This window comes from Penaeus monodon, chromosome 41 (assembly GCF_015228065.2).
Source record: "Penaeus monodon isolate SGIC_2016 chromosome 41, NSTDA_Pmon_1, whole genome shotgun sequence".
Lineage (NCBI taxonomy): Eukaryota > Metazoa > Arthropoda > Malacostraca > Decapoda > Penaeidae > Penaeus > Penaeus monodon.
The window spans coordinates 21,432,032-21,445,422 of NC_051426.1; the positions used below are offsets into that span (position 1 = coordinate 21,432,032).

Below are 13,391 nucleotides of genomic sequence, written 5' to 3' on the forward strand. Positions count from 1 at the left end.
AAGGAGGGAATAAGGAGTCGGTGGATTATTCTGTATCAGCTTTTTGATTATCAATATTGTTATTAATGTGATTTACTGTTAGATATAATCGCCAACACAATTACTATCATCATCACCATGACTCTCATCATCATCACCACCATCATACCCACTATGATCACCCTCACCACTGCACCGTCATCCTCCCCCTTCTCCCCCTCCGGTGCCCAGGACGCCATCACGCTCCTTAGCAACGCGACAGCCTGGCGGACGTACCCCTGCGGCGAGACATCCTTGGCGACCTTCTTCCCCGCGTCCCCCGAGGGCTTGCCTACGACCTGGGCCTCCCTTGACCGCATCAAGGCCGAGGTCAGGCAGGTCGAGGACTACCTCTGCCACAACTACAGCGTCATCGTCAGTGAGGTCGCTTCGGATGCTAAATTGACGAATAGTGTCAGAGCTTTGGTGAGTGGATTAAGACGCTGATGCATGGAAATAAACACAGACATTGTTGCGTGTACAGAAAATTGAAAAAGAAATACTGCCACAAAGTGAACAATCGTAATGTTTCGCCAAGAGTTTCTCATCAGGTGAAGCTAAACACCACAATGGCAGTATTTCTTTTTAACATTGCTATATAATATTTATGCTTGAGTTCAGTGATTTTCACTAAAAGCAGTTTTTGAGCACTCCTGCCCCTTATTAGAAAAAAAAACGGAGACGCAGAATTTTACAAACGACTCTTTTACACAACAAAATGTAAAAATACCTCGAGGATATCGTGCGTATTGTAAACCCAAATAAGATTGCTAAGACAAGAGTTCTCAGCGTCCCGTTACCTTCTCCATTAGTCCTCCAGTTTTGTCTATTGATGTTTTTTTTTGCGTTTTAAGACTAAAAAAGGGGGTTATGAAAGAGCAGAGAAGGGCGCCTTTGTTGAATTTCCAGAACATTCCCTGGCTCCCTTTGGCTGCAGGACCCGCGGTTTACCCCCTTCTTGGACCCCGGTATTCCCACTCCGGACCCCGATGTACCCCTCACCTCCCTATCATTTGCTGCCAGGTGGAGGACATGAGACCAGGTGCCATCGAGATCAGCGGCACCATCGAGCTCCTGCAGACGCTCCCCGACCTGGTCATGTCTCTGGATCTGAGCCAGCTGCTGCAGGAGGTGACCACGCCCGGAGGAGTTTCTCTTCAACAGGAGTTCGCCGATTCTTTCGCTGGGAATTTCCCTCGAGATGATACTGGCAGGTTAGGCCCGGGATTTTTTTTTTTTCTTGTGTGTAGGCCTACTGTCAATGCATTTTCCTTTAATTGTGTCCTAAAACGCGAAAGAAAAAGTAAGATACTAAATTGAAGTCATGCACCATTTGCGCTTGTTAATTCGTGGTATCAATTTCTCATCACTCTGTATGTGTGTTTGTGTGTATGTGTGTGTGTGTGTGTGTGTGTGTGTGTGTGTGTGTGTGTGTGTGTGTGTGTGTGTGTGTGTGTGTGTGTGTGTGTGTGTGTGTGTGTGTGTGTGTGTGTGTGTGTGTGTGTGTGTGTGTGTGTGTGTGCGTACAGAAATTAAACACGACTCCATGTAATGTCTTTCAGCGTGCTGGTGGCCCTGCTGGACAAGGCCCTGCGGCACCTGGCTGCGGACGCCCGGACGGCCGCTGCGGTGAGCAGCATCCGCCTGGGAATGTCCCACGCGCAGGCGATCGCGAGGGAGCTCACGACGATGCTTGAAGGTTCTTGCTCTTCAGTCTTATGTGATATAAAGGATTCTTTAATTGGTTCATAGCCATAGAATTATGTGTTCTGATTCGTGACCATATATTGACATTAAGATAATAAACGTGAGATTATTTCACATAATAGAAGCGCAGTCTTTATTACAAAGACCTCCCTGCACTTTCTAAGGGGTATGAATGAAAAAAAAAATAATTCTACAATGAAATATAGTCAGTGCTTCTCAGTCATATCTTTTCTACCTTTGTTGCAATAAACTCACTGTCCTGCAGCTAAAGTGACTCTCGCCGCGATTCTCGGAGTTCCGGACGACTATCCTCCGCTCGCCCTTCTTCAGGAGGATCCCGCCGGCACTGCCTCCTTCCTGGTGGACGAAATTGCTTCCCTCGCCATGTCAGTCCTCTTGGTGGGTGTCGCGTATTACTTCAGGCAAACAAGCACAGACAAATATACAAGGATGTAATGATGTAATGTCCAAGAGACGATGATAAAAAAAGACTGGATGATACGAAATGAGTTATATTTTTGCTCCCATCTTTGTGCTTTTGTTTGTGGTGACGTATAAGAGCGTTCTGTTCCCCTAGCATAATATCTGTTGTTGTTTTTATCACCGTTTCCGCAGAACAACAAAGTCGACTTCGAGTGGGTGGGCGGATTGTGCAACAGGAGCAAGGGCGTGAGCAGCGTCGTTCAGCTCGCGTGTTTCTTCCTGGACAACCCACAGCCGCCAGTGATGCACTCAAACCTCACCGCCATCATCACTACAGCTGTGGTAAAACCTGTGTGTCGTTTTCTTGGATACTCGGCGGGTGTTCTTTAGCGTGCGATTCCTACTTGAGAATCCCTGTCGTTGCCGCAACTAATTCCAATTCTTGCGCATCTTCAGGAGAGCTTCGCGAACCCGAATGGAGTCGTCCCGCAGGTGGAGACGAAGGACGTGCTTGATAGTATAGCTCTGATGGTGGACCGTCTGAGAGGCTTTGATGTGAACCGCGTCTTGGACTTGGGTTTGGTGAATGCCTTCTTTAACGCATCCATGACGGAACTGGAGGTGTTCAAGGCGGAACTTCTTGACCTGCAGAAGCAGTGGTTAGTCAAGCGTGCTTCTGGTTTATGCTAAACCATCATATTCCTATTAACTAGAAGGCCTTAGTCGTCTTGGAAGTATTTCACCGTTACAGATTACTTCAATTTGCCTTCGTTTTGTCGCTTTTATTTTCAAAATCATCATTTTTCCTCGTCTTTTACTAGGCTCTGGAAGGCTGCCGACGCGGCTGTGTCGCAGAATAAGAACGTGTCTGAGGTGGCAAGGAAGGCTGGCGTCGTTCTCACATACATCCTGCAGTGGCTGCCCGCCTCGCCAGGTGCACTATGGGGCACTCTTTTGTTCTCTTTGCCAAGTGATTGTCATGTTGTGATATATTTCTGACTTAAATTGTGAGTGATCGTGAGCGGTTATTGAGATGTCATTTATCAACGTAACTTAATCAGATTTATTTTGCCATTATTGCTTAGAAAAAATCCAGATGTATTTCACATAACTCGCAATATATTGCAGATAACGTAAGCTCGTTAATCCCCGAACCTCTGCTGAACCTCCACCACCTCCTCAATACCACCTGGATAGACCTCCTGGACGGATTCCATCATAACCTCATGCTCAACCCCGGCCTCGTCAACCTCTCTCTGCCAGAAATTTGTTCCTCGGCCTCTAACCTCCAGGAGCCATCAGGAGGAGCTGGAAATTTCCTGGGAACAGTTGAGAGTCTCTGCCAGCTGGTCTCGGATCTCGCTGCGGAAGACTGGCTGCAGATGAGTCAGCTGTTGAGTGATTTAGTAAGCTGGCGGTTTTCTGTGTTTCTGTGGTCCTAATCACATATTTATGCTTGTAGTATGCGGGATAGATTTGTAGAACACAGATATGATAAGCTGATACCATTTTCTCTCATTTTCGTCTTTTTCTGCTCTTCTATTCTTGTAATTCTTATCCACCCAACTGACTATTATATTTCGCCTCCCCGCCTCCCGCTGCTTCAGGAGACTGACGGAGGGAATGCACAGCCAAGGTCCTCGAATACAAGAGGACCTAATAGCCAACAGTCGGTGACCAGGGGAATCTACGACCTTGGCCAGGAAGTGTTCGATCGCCTGCGCGCCGGGCTGGAGGGGGCGGGTCAGTCGGTGGCGTCCGATTTCTTGCTCCAACTGCAGTCGTATCTGAGCTGGGGAAACTGGGAGGAACTCTTGGCGAGAATTCAGGCGAGGAAGGAAAATAGGTATGGCTTTTCTTAACGTTATTGTTCTTAGGTGAAAATATGAATTAATGAATTTGTCTCTATCTTTTTTTGTAGTCTGTTTCTCTATGTCTGTTTCTGTCTTTCCGTGTACCCCGTTTTTTTATTCTCTCTCTCTCTCTCTATCTATCTATCTATCTATCTATCTATCTCCCTCCCTCCCTTCTTCCTTTGTTCCTTCCTTCCATATCTCTCTTTTTCTCTCCCGTCCCTCCTTTCTGCTCTCCTTCCCTCCTCGCTCCTTTTTCCATTTTCCCCTCTCATCCTTCCCCCTCCCTCCCTCTCTTTTATCTCTTCTGTTCTCTCCCTCTCTCTCTGCCTCTTTTCATTACCACCCTGTACCTCCCCCTACCTCTTTTCTTTCTCTCCTTCTCCCCTCCTTCCTACTTTCTCCCATTGTCCTCCTTCCTACTCTCCCTCCCTCCCTCCCTGCCTCCCTCCCTCCCTCCCTCCCTCCCTCCCTCTCTCCCCTTTCTCTCCCTCCTTTCCTCCCCCTTCCTTCTCTCCCATTATCCGTCCTTCCCTCCCTCCCCTTCCTCCCTCTATCCCTCCCTTCCTCCCTCTCTCCCCCTTCTCTCTCACCCCCATCTCTCCTTCCCTCTCTCTCTCCCACACCCCATCCCACACACCCTCCTAACAACAGCATCCCCCTCCCCTCATCTTAACGCCAAACATCCTTCATCTCCGCAGCACGCTATCGGACCTGATGCCCCCGCTGGAGATGCTGCTGCGAGGGCTGGAGGGCGCCACGGACCCCAACGCCCCCTCGCACGTCATCAGGGCCGTGTCGTTGAAGGTCGCGCTCGGCCGGTGCTTGCTCGGTAAGGGAGGGAGAGGCTGCGGGGGCAGAGGAGGCTCTCGGATTTGTCGTCGTTTTTGTTTTTGTTTCTGTTTTTGTTGTCATTATTATTTGTTGATCAGTATTTGTGGTTTGTTGGCATCTTCATTTATTGTCTTCGTCATCGTTATTGGCATCACTGCATGACCATAACCACTAATGTTATCATTATTGTTATCATTATCATCAACATCATATCTTTCACCATCACCACGTCACAATCATCATCAGCATTCACTATAACCACCATCACCACTAACAATGATAATGATAATAATAATTGTAATAATAATAATAATGGTAATAATAACAACAACAACAACAACAATAATAATAATAATAATAAAAAAAATAATGATAAAAAATAACAACAACAATAATAATAATAATAGTAATAGTAATTTTAGCAGCAATAGGCGTAATAAGAGCAGTGATAATAGTAATATCAGTAATGATGATAGTAATAATAACGTTAGTAGTAATAAATATTATCACGATAATTCTAATTCAAATGATAATGATAACGATAACAGTATTGATAATGATAATGATAACGATGATAATGATAGACATACTACCAATACCACTGTAACTATTTTTAGCAGAAACAGTAATAAAAATAATAATGACGATAACCCGCAAACAGCTGACAACATCCGGGATCTTCTGGCCGGGACTTCAACCCTGCGAAGCATGGCGGAGGCGATGACGTCACAGCTGCCGTATGCCCTGAGGGACGTGGTGGTCGCCGTGGCACAGGAACCCAAGGAGGTGCGCAAAGAGGTCGTGGCACTCTGGTTCAGATTTAGCGAAGAGTGCAGAGTTTGATGTCCATTTTTTTAAAAGCAAAAAATGAATTTCGTAATAATTATTTTTATTCTGTTTGTATATTGCTTTATTTTGAAGTTGTGGAATATTCCCGAGCCAAAATTCAAGGGGGAACAAGAGCGGATTTTTTTTTTTTTTTGTAGAGAATAAGTTTATAAAAATGAAGTGATGAATATACGCAATATGCAATATAAAATCAATATCAGAGAAGATTTTACTCGTCGTGGTAATCTTGTCCTGTATTTTCTCCCCTGATTAATTTCTTGTAGAAAATTCAGATAATATAGTTTTGGACAGACAATATGCCTTGCACTTTCATTTATATAAGACAAACTGCTGTCAGATGACATTCATTAAATTCAGGTCTCGAAAAAAACTCCTAATAAGGTTAGGAATAAACAAAGCATTCAGATTTTTCTCTACACTATTCAAAACTCAAAAGAAGAAGAAGAAGCATGACCTCCTATCCTGACATAATAGCAGCCCCCTTCACCCCCCTCCCCTTGCTCCTCAAGGTGGCCAAAGTGATCGAGTCCCTCAGCAAAGACTCGTGGGCCTCCGTCTGCCAGAAGGACCTCGAGAAATTTGGCCAGTCTCTTCAAGGTTTTAAGGAGAGCGTCTGCCAAGTGAACCCTCAGGCAATCGCTGGCGACTTCAATAAGCTTTTGAAAATTGACGTCCTTCAGGTGAGAAATGTTGTGAATGTTAATGTGGTTTTGTTTTATGAATCGAATATTCACGGTGGGAGGTCGAAGCAAGGTTCAATTCGATCCGAGATCATTTTTTCATAGCTATGTCGAATAAAAAAAAATACATACATATATATAATTCATTCAGACAAGGCATTAAGCTCTTTGAAAAATTTATCTAATCACAATCCCATCTTACTGACAGGGTTTCACACCAATAAATCTCGAAGAGGTTCTCAACGCGAGCCTGAATTTGGCGGGGGATTTGAAAAGACAAGCATCACTCCTTCAGAAATTCGAAGACCCGGTGACCTACCTGGGGTTGGGTACGTGGCTCAACATCCACAGCCTTGTGTTTAATGTTACGGCGGACGAGATGTGGGAAAATAGGTAAGTTGTTTCACTTAACATGTTCACGGTGAATAGATTCTTTACAAAATATACAGATTACAAACGCTGTTACTAAAGGAGAACGATATACACTAACACTTGATGTCTGTTTTGCAGTACCCCTTAAATTCTGTTCCAACCAATTACATTTCTCCAGTATGATAGATTCTTTGGGGAGAAAATGCAAATATTACGGCCAATAAAGAAGGATATATACCTATACATTTGATTTCAGTTTTTAAAACAACCTCTTAAATTCCATTCCTATCAACATCTTTATTTAGTTACCTTCCTTACTGACTTCTCTCTCTTCACCCTTCTCGCCACAGCACCATGATCATAGCGACCGCACTAGGACCCCTCGTGAACCTGAGCTTCGAGTTGAGCCCGGAGGAAACGGAGGGCTTGAGAAAGGTCCTGGCAGAGGCTGGGAGGTACTTGAAGGGCATCAAGTTCTATTTGGCACTGGCTCGGGGCGGGGACACGTGGCAGTTCATTAGGGAGGTAAGTCTAAGATGCGACTGTGGTCTGTTAACTTGTTTGGGCCTATTTGAGGTATGAAAGAATACAATACTTTGAATGATTGAAAACGTTTGTTGTTGTTGCTGTTTTTGTATGCCTGATTATCAAGACGAAACATTATGTGGTTGGTCGAAATTGTTCATTCATACCTTCCTAACATAGGAGCGCTGGTGTCAAGAATTCTGAGTACTAATGAATAAACAATAGTATTAAGCTTTGTTGGAGAATGTTCCCAGTATCTTTCACATATGTGTGTTTCCTAGGTATACGTGGACAAACCTGTGGTGGTCAAATTCTTCGACATAGTAGAGAAACTTCCCGACTTCTTATACGAACATGGCATGTTCTACGGAAACTTCACTGTGGTAAGATATATATACAATTATTTAATATATAGAAAAAACTATCTCCTTGATTTTGTGTGATGGTCTTTTTAAACACACAATCTTCGACTTCTATCAGAATATATCCAACACACCCTCATCCCCTGCAGATGTCTCAAGTCATACAGCTGGGCAGTGACACGCCTTGCAACCTGCTTTTTTTCCTGCTGGACGGATACCGAGACCTCATGAAGAACGAAAGCGCTGCCCTGCTGAGGGAGGTGTTCCAGTTCGTGTGTGACGCTCAGCAGTTATCGCTTCTGCAATCTCAGCTTATTCCCACCACTCCCCCGGTCATTGCGGTAACTAACTCTGTTATTATAGTAACTTTCATGAATTTTGTCATTTCGTTTTAGCGCAATGGATGTTTTATTAGGAAAGAATAGTGTAGCTTTAATAAACTTTGCTCATTTTTGCCAATTAACTTCAATAAAGCAGATATGATATCAGGTAACTCTTCGTTGTTGTACCTGCCATTTTCCTTATTCACAGAACGTCACCATGGAAGTCGACGCAGCTACCCTGGGGCTCCTCGTAGACCACGTGGCCTGGGACGTCGTGAAGATCGGCCAGGGAAGGTTCTTTGAGGGTGACGTACAGCTCCCCCTCTGGCTCCAAAGGCAGAGCTGGGAGAAGGTCCTGCTCATGCTGGAACATTACCAAAAAGAGACGTGAGTGATGATATTTGAGTTTTATTACTTCCGCAATAATACTTTCGAGTGGCTGCACTTTGAAAATGTATGTTGCAGTAAAATTTTGGTTCTTAAACAAAGGCAACACGGTAACTGGATCAAACTGATCTACTACACAAGAGGCGAAAATAAATCTTAAGTTCATAAAGTCAAAATCAGACTTGGTAGTAGTTCTGATTATATAGGTCATATGTAGGTCTCGCTCAGTTTCTCTCTCTCTCTCTCTCTCTCTCTCTCTCTCTCTCTCTCTCTCTCTCTCTCTCTCTCTCTCTCTCTCTCTCTCTCTCTCTCTCTCTCTCTCTCTCTCTCTCTCTCTCTCTCTCCTTTTTCTTCTTCTTCTTCTTCTTCTTCTTCTTCTTTTTCCCCTCCCCTTCCCTCTTTCCCTTTCTCTCTCCCTCCCTCTCTTCCTCTCTCTCTTCCTCTCCTTTCTCCTTCCCTTTCCTCCTTCCCTCCCATTCCCTCTCCCTCTCCCTCTCCCTTACCCATCTTCACTCGCAATCCTACCCATCTCCCCTCTGGCCTTTCAGAACCATCCAGGATGTGGTCGTGCTGTTGGCCGGCCTCGGACTGGACGCGGCGCGGCTTCGTCTGGACCAGCAGTACATCGTCCCTGCTGCCGGCCTGGTGTTTAACCTTGCTTCCCGCTTCGTCGCCGCTGTCGATGGTATGTCGGACTGATTCCGTTGGTCGTTGTCTATATCAGGGCTTCTCAACTATTATCAGCAAAGGTCCAGTTAGACAAGTTGCGATATATGCAGAGGTTCGGATAAATATTTTACTTGCAATCATGAAAACAAAACCACCAATCTGAGTACTCCATAGTGTTCCCATATGATTTTTATTCATTTCAAAAACCAAAATTGGTATGCTGTAATCAAAATTGAATTGTCCTGTATTTTATTACTATATTTTTTAAGTTTGCAAGCCAATGATCTAAAACATTCTTGGTAGCAGCTCAGGTTTCGTAGATCTACTTAGTAAGAACATGTCTATTAGCTACTCTAACAAACTTACCAAATATAGAATAGTTAGTGTACATATTATATTTTCTTTTTATATTAGCTTCTGTATATATTATCTAGCGCACTTGGTATTTTCAGTCCATATTCCGTCTTGTTAGTTTAATGTTCTACCATTTAGCTATTCTTGATAAAGTTTGGCATACACTTCACAATATATTATATTAGGCCTTCTTACTATTTCTGACTGTGATACACCTATAAACTACTCTAATAGTGTTTAGTATATACTACACTTGATAGCATCCATCCCTGTTCCCTCTGGTGTTTATCTGAATATGAAATTTGGTTTAAGAAAAATATATGCCCCCACAGAAACCACCGGGGAGCTCGACTTGGAGGTGTTCACAGAAGGTTTGGGTTCTGTGACGAATCTGCAGCAGAAGGTGGTTCCGATGCTGGCTGATCTCGTGGCTCTCGCTCTGTGGTTCCCGGAGTCTAAAGTAAGATGCTGTGGCTTCTTTCTGTTGACAAATGAACAAAAAGTGAATTTTCCAGACCGAAAAGTGGATCGTAGTTTCACGTCAACATATTTAAGAACACCAAGTACCCGTGATGTATATTGGCCAATTCCTTTTCCAGATGTACTACGGCCTGCTGTCAGGTGTTCCCCCGATGGAGCTGTATGAAAACATGTGCAAAGGGGATGTTAAGGAATACCTGTTGCACCCGAGCCTGAGTGAAGCGAGGTGGCAGACCGTCCAAGAGCTCCTGTGCACAACGAACTCCGACGACCTCCAGAACGACCTTGCGCCCCTCTTCAATACGACGCCCATCGTGGACGGCATCGTAAGTCTGCATGGATGGCCGTCCCTTTTATTTTCTGGACGAACAAAAATGACATTGGGCATGCGAACTTTGAGCATTGAAATAACGGGAAAACTTCAGGGAAAATCATAATCCACGTACCTGTTTATTCCAACTATTGCAAGACAACCACAAGCGTCAAACAAAAATAAGAAAAAGATCATAGATAAATGGATAAAAATGAAATAACTAATGAGATCGACTTTATATCCAAACGGCCCCTAACCTCACACTTCTTTTCTCGACACAGGCAGTGAATTGGGCGCTTGTGGGCTCGAAGCTGGAGAAAGCCATATGGAGGTTTAATGTGGAAAAACTTGCCTTTCTGAACGTGTTGGACGGGAATCCTTACTTTCAATCGCTGGAGAACATCACAGCAGGGTGAGTTTTTTCTACCTTCACATCTTTGTAAGGAAATAGATTACATACTTTATACTAATTAGCATATCGCGTGTATTGTCCTGTTACCAGAAGTCATGTTTTTATATTCCTATGTTTAGTCCATTATCTCTCTCTCTCTCTCTCTCTCTCTCTCTCTCTCTCTCTCTCTCTCTCTCTCTCTCTCTCTCTCTCTCTCTCTCTCTCTTCTCTTTCTCTCTCTCTCTTTGTATATATATATATATATATATATATATATATATATATATATAGATAGATAGATAGATAGATAGATAGATAGATAGATAGATAGATAGATAGATAGATAGATATATAATTATTTATTTATTTATCTATTTATTTATATACATACACACACCACACACACACACACACACACACACACACACACACACACACACACACACACACACACACAACACACACACACACACACACACACCACACCCACACACACACACACACCCACAACACAACACACACCACACAACACACACACACAACACACCACCACACCAACACACACACACACCCACACACCCCACGCACACACACACACACACAACACACACACACACACAACACACACACACCCACAACACACACACCCCACACCACACACACCACACACACACAACACACACACACACACCAAACACACACACACCACACACACCCCACACCACACACACACACACACACACACACACACACCACACCAAAACACACCACAACCCACACACAACACACACACACCACACACACACACACCAACACACACACCACACACCACCACCACACACAAACACACACACACACACACACCACACACAACACACACACACACACCACACACACCAAAACACCACCACCCCACAACACACACCACACACCACCACACACACCATACATACATAAATATACATAATATATATATATATATATATTATATATATATATATATATATATATGTATATGTTATATATATATAATATATATATATATATATATATATATATATATATACATATACATATACATATACATATATTATATATATATATATATATATATATATATATATATATATATATATATATATATATATATATATATATATATATATATATATATATATATATATATCACCCTCTCTCCATCTCTCCATCCCTCCTTCAACCCATCCATCCCCCCTTTTTCCACAAGAGCTGCAGTACCAAGTGATATCACTCCTTTTCCACCCCAGACTGGCTCGAGGCCTCGTCATGGCCACAGCATCCGTGGTTCCTTTGGTGAAACAGGGGCCCACCTACGAAATGCAGCGCTATGCCGAGGTTCTCATCTCCATCATGGTGGCGTTAGAACCCATTTCCAAGCCAGGTTAGAGTCACGTACATTGATTGATGGATAATAGAGGATGGAATTACGTAGAGAGATAGGTGTTTTAAAGAAAGGGTGGACAAAATATTGGTTTGGTGTATATGATTGTCTGTTAGGAGAAGAGGAGAAGGAGAGGGAGAAAGGGAAGGAGTAAGCAAGTAAGAGAAGGGGAGAGAAAAGGAGGGATTGAACGAGAGAGAGAGAGAGAGAGAGAGAGAGAGAGAGAGAGAGAGAGAGGGAAGGAAAAAGGACGAGTGAGAGAGAGGGTAAAAGTGTGAGAGAGAGAAAGAAAAATCTAAATACATCATAAAATAAAGAAAGAAATAAACATTAACAAAATAAATACTCAAGAAAAGTGAACAAAAGAAAAAAACGAAACTATAAAGAAAATAAAAGAAACGAAGCAAAACAGAAGACGGGAAACATGCAAAACTGAGGCCATTACTAACCTTTTCCTCCCTCGCAGGCTCCCCGAGGTTGTCCGAGCGTCTGCAGGACCCAGACCAGATGCAGGCCCTGTTGCAGGAATACACGCATGCGATGCAGAACTTCAGCGCCAGGAGAGCAGAACTACAGCTGCAGTACCAAGTAAGTATTGGCGAGGAGATGTGTATTTTTGATTGGTATAATAATATCAAAGAAATGGCTAGTATATGTTTTTGTGTTTGTCTTTTTAACTTTTGTGTATTGTAAACTAAGTAGTTTTTGTCTTCATGTAACTATTTATTTGGATTTTAAATTACTGACATTCTGCTGTATAGATTAAAAGTTTGATGTCACATGTATTACATACTGCAGTCAGAAATGCACTTTTTAAAATGACACCTTATATAGAGAATGGTATTCGCTGGAAATGGATATGCTTGGAAATATCAAGTATTGGAATTAATCAATATCCATCATAATTACGCTTTGTCATTCAGTTGAACTAAATTGTAAGCAGAATGAGATGCACATTCACGGTAACCACTACCACACGGCAACATTTTTGTGATAGTTACTCATGGTGGAAGGGTCAAGCGATCTGCGCTATATTCTGAAAGAGTTTGTGGCCAGACTCAAGAATTCGCCAATGTGGCTGGACGTGACTACCAGCATAGTCAACGGACTCTCGGGAAGCCAACGGCCTGCTGTGGAGTTGCTCGAAATGCTAGAGCAGGTCGTAGCCTTGCACCCTTTGCAGTGGCTTGGCTACGTGAAAACGCAACCCAGCTGGAGTGAGGCGGATTTGAGCAACCTTCTGCACGCTGCTGTAAGGCTGCACGAGTTCGAATCCCCATGTTTTTTCTCTCTCGCTCGGGAATGTGATTTTCTCTCGAAAACTTCGTACGTGCAGAATTTCGAATTTTATTTAAGATTTTTGGGATGGCTTCTGTTTTGCCGCTAGTTTTATTATTGAAAGGGCTGGAAATCTTCTGGAGTTCAAATCAG

General features: G+C 43.3%; 1 protein-coding gene across 2 annotated transcripts in view; it reads left to right on the forward strand.

The window, feature by feature from the left end:
- Positions 1 to 13,391, forward strand: part of LOC119598585 — a 101,431-nt gene that overhangs the window by 56,715 nt on the left and 31,325 nt on the right. For both annotated transcript variants that reach the window (XM_037948232.1, XM_037948233.1), the window contains exons 19-41: positions 211 to 444; positions 1,042 to 1,232; positions 1,581 to 1,717; positions 1,991 to 2,124; positions 2,341 to 2,490; positions 2,605 to 2,807; positions 2,970 to 3,082; positions 3,277 to 3,554; positions 3,756 to 3,994; positions 4,703 to 4,833; positions 5,497 to 5,621; positions 6,194 to 6,364; positions 6,573 to 6,757; positions 7,087 to 7,261; positions 7,543 to 7,644; positions 7,773 to 7,964; positions 8,155 to 8,333; positions 8,882 to 9,018; positions 9,689 to 9,816; positions 9,956 to 10,162; positions 10,431 to 10,561; positions 11,827 to 11,960; positions 12,427 to 12,548. In XM_037948232.1, the coding sequence (XP_037804160.1) occupies positions 211 to 444; positions 1,042 to 1,232; positions 1,581 to 1,717; positions 1,991 to 2,124; positions 2,341 to 2,490; positions 2,605 to 2,807; positions 2,970 to 3,082; positions 3,277 to 3,554; positions 3,756 to 3,994; positions 4,703 to 4,833; positions 5,497 to 5,621; positions 6,194 to 6,364; positions 6,573 to 6,757; positions 7,087 to 7,261; positions 7,543 to 7,644; positions 7,773 to 7,964; positions 8,155 to 8,333; positions 8,882 to 9,018; positions 9,689 to 9,816; positions 9,956 to 10,162; positions 10,431 to 10,561; positions 11,827 to 11,960; positions 12,427 to 12,548 (3,798 nt within the window). The remainder of the gene's footprint in view (positions 1 to 210; positions 445 to 1,041; positions 1,233 to 1,580; positions 1,718 to 1,990; positions 2,125 to 2,340; positions 2,491 to 2,604; positions 2,808 to 2,969; positions 3,083 to 3,276; positions 3,555 to 3,755; positions 3,995 to 4,702; positions 4,834 to 5,496; positions 5,622 to 6,193; positions 6,365 to 6,572; positions 6,758 to 7,086; positions 7,262 to 7,542; positions 7,645 to 7,772; positions 7,965 to 8,154; positions 8,334 to 8,881; positions 9,019 to 9,688; positions 9,817 to 9,955; positions 10,163 to 10,430; positions 10,562 to 11,826; positions 11,961 to 12,426; positions 12,549 to 13,391) is intronic.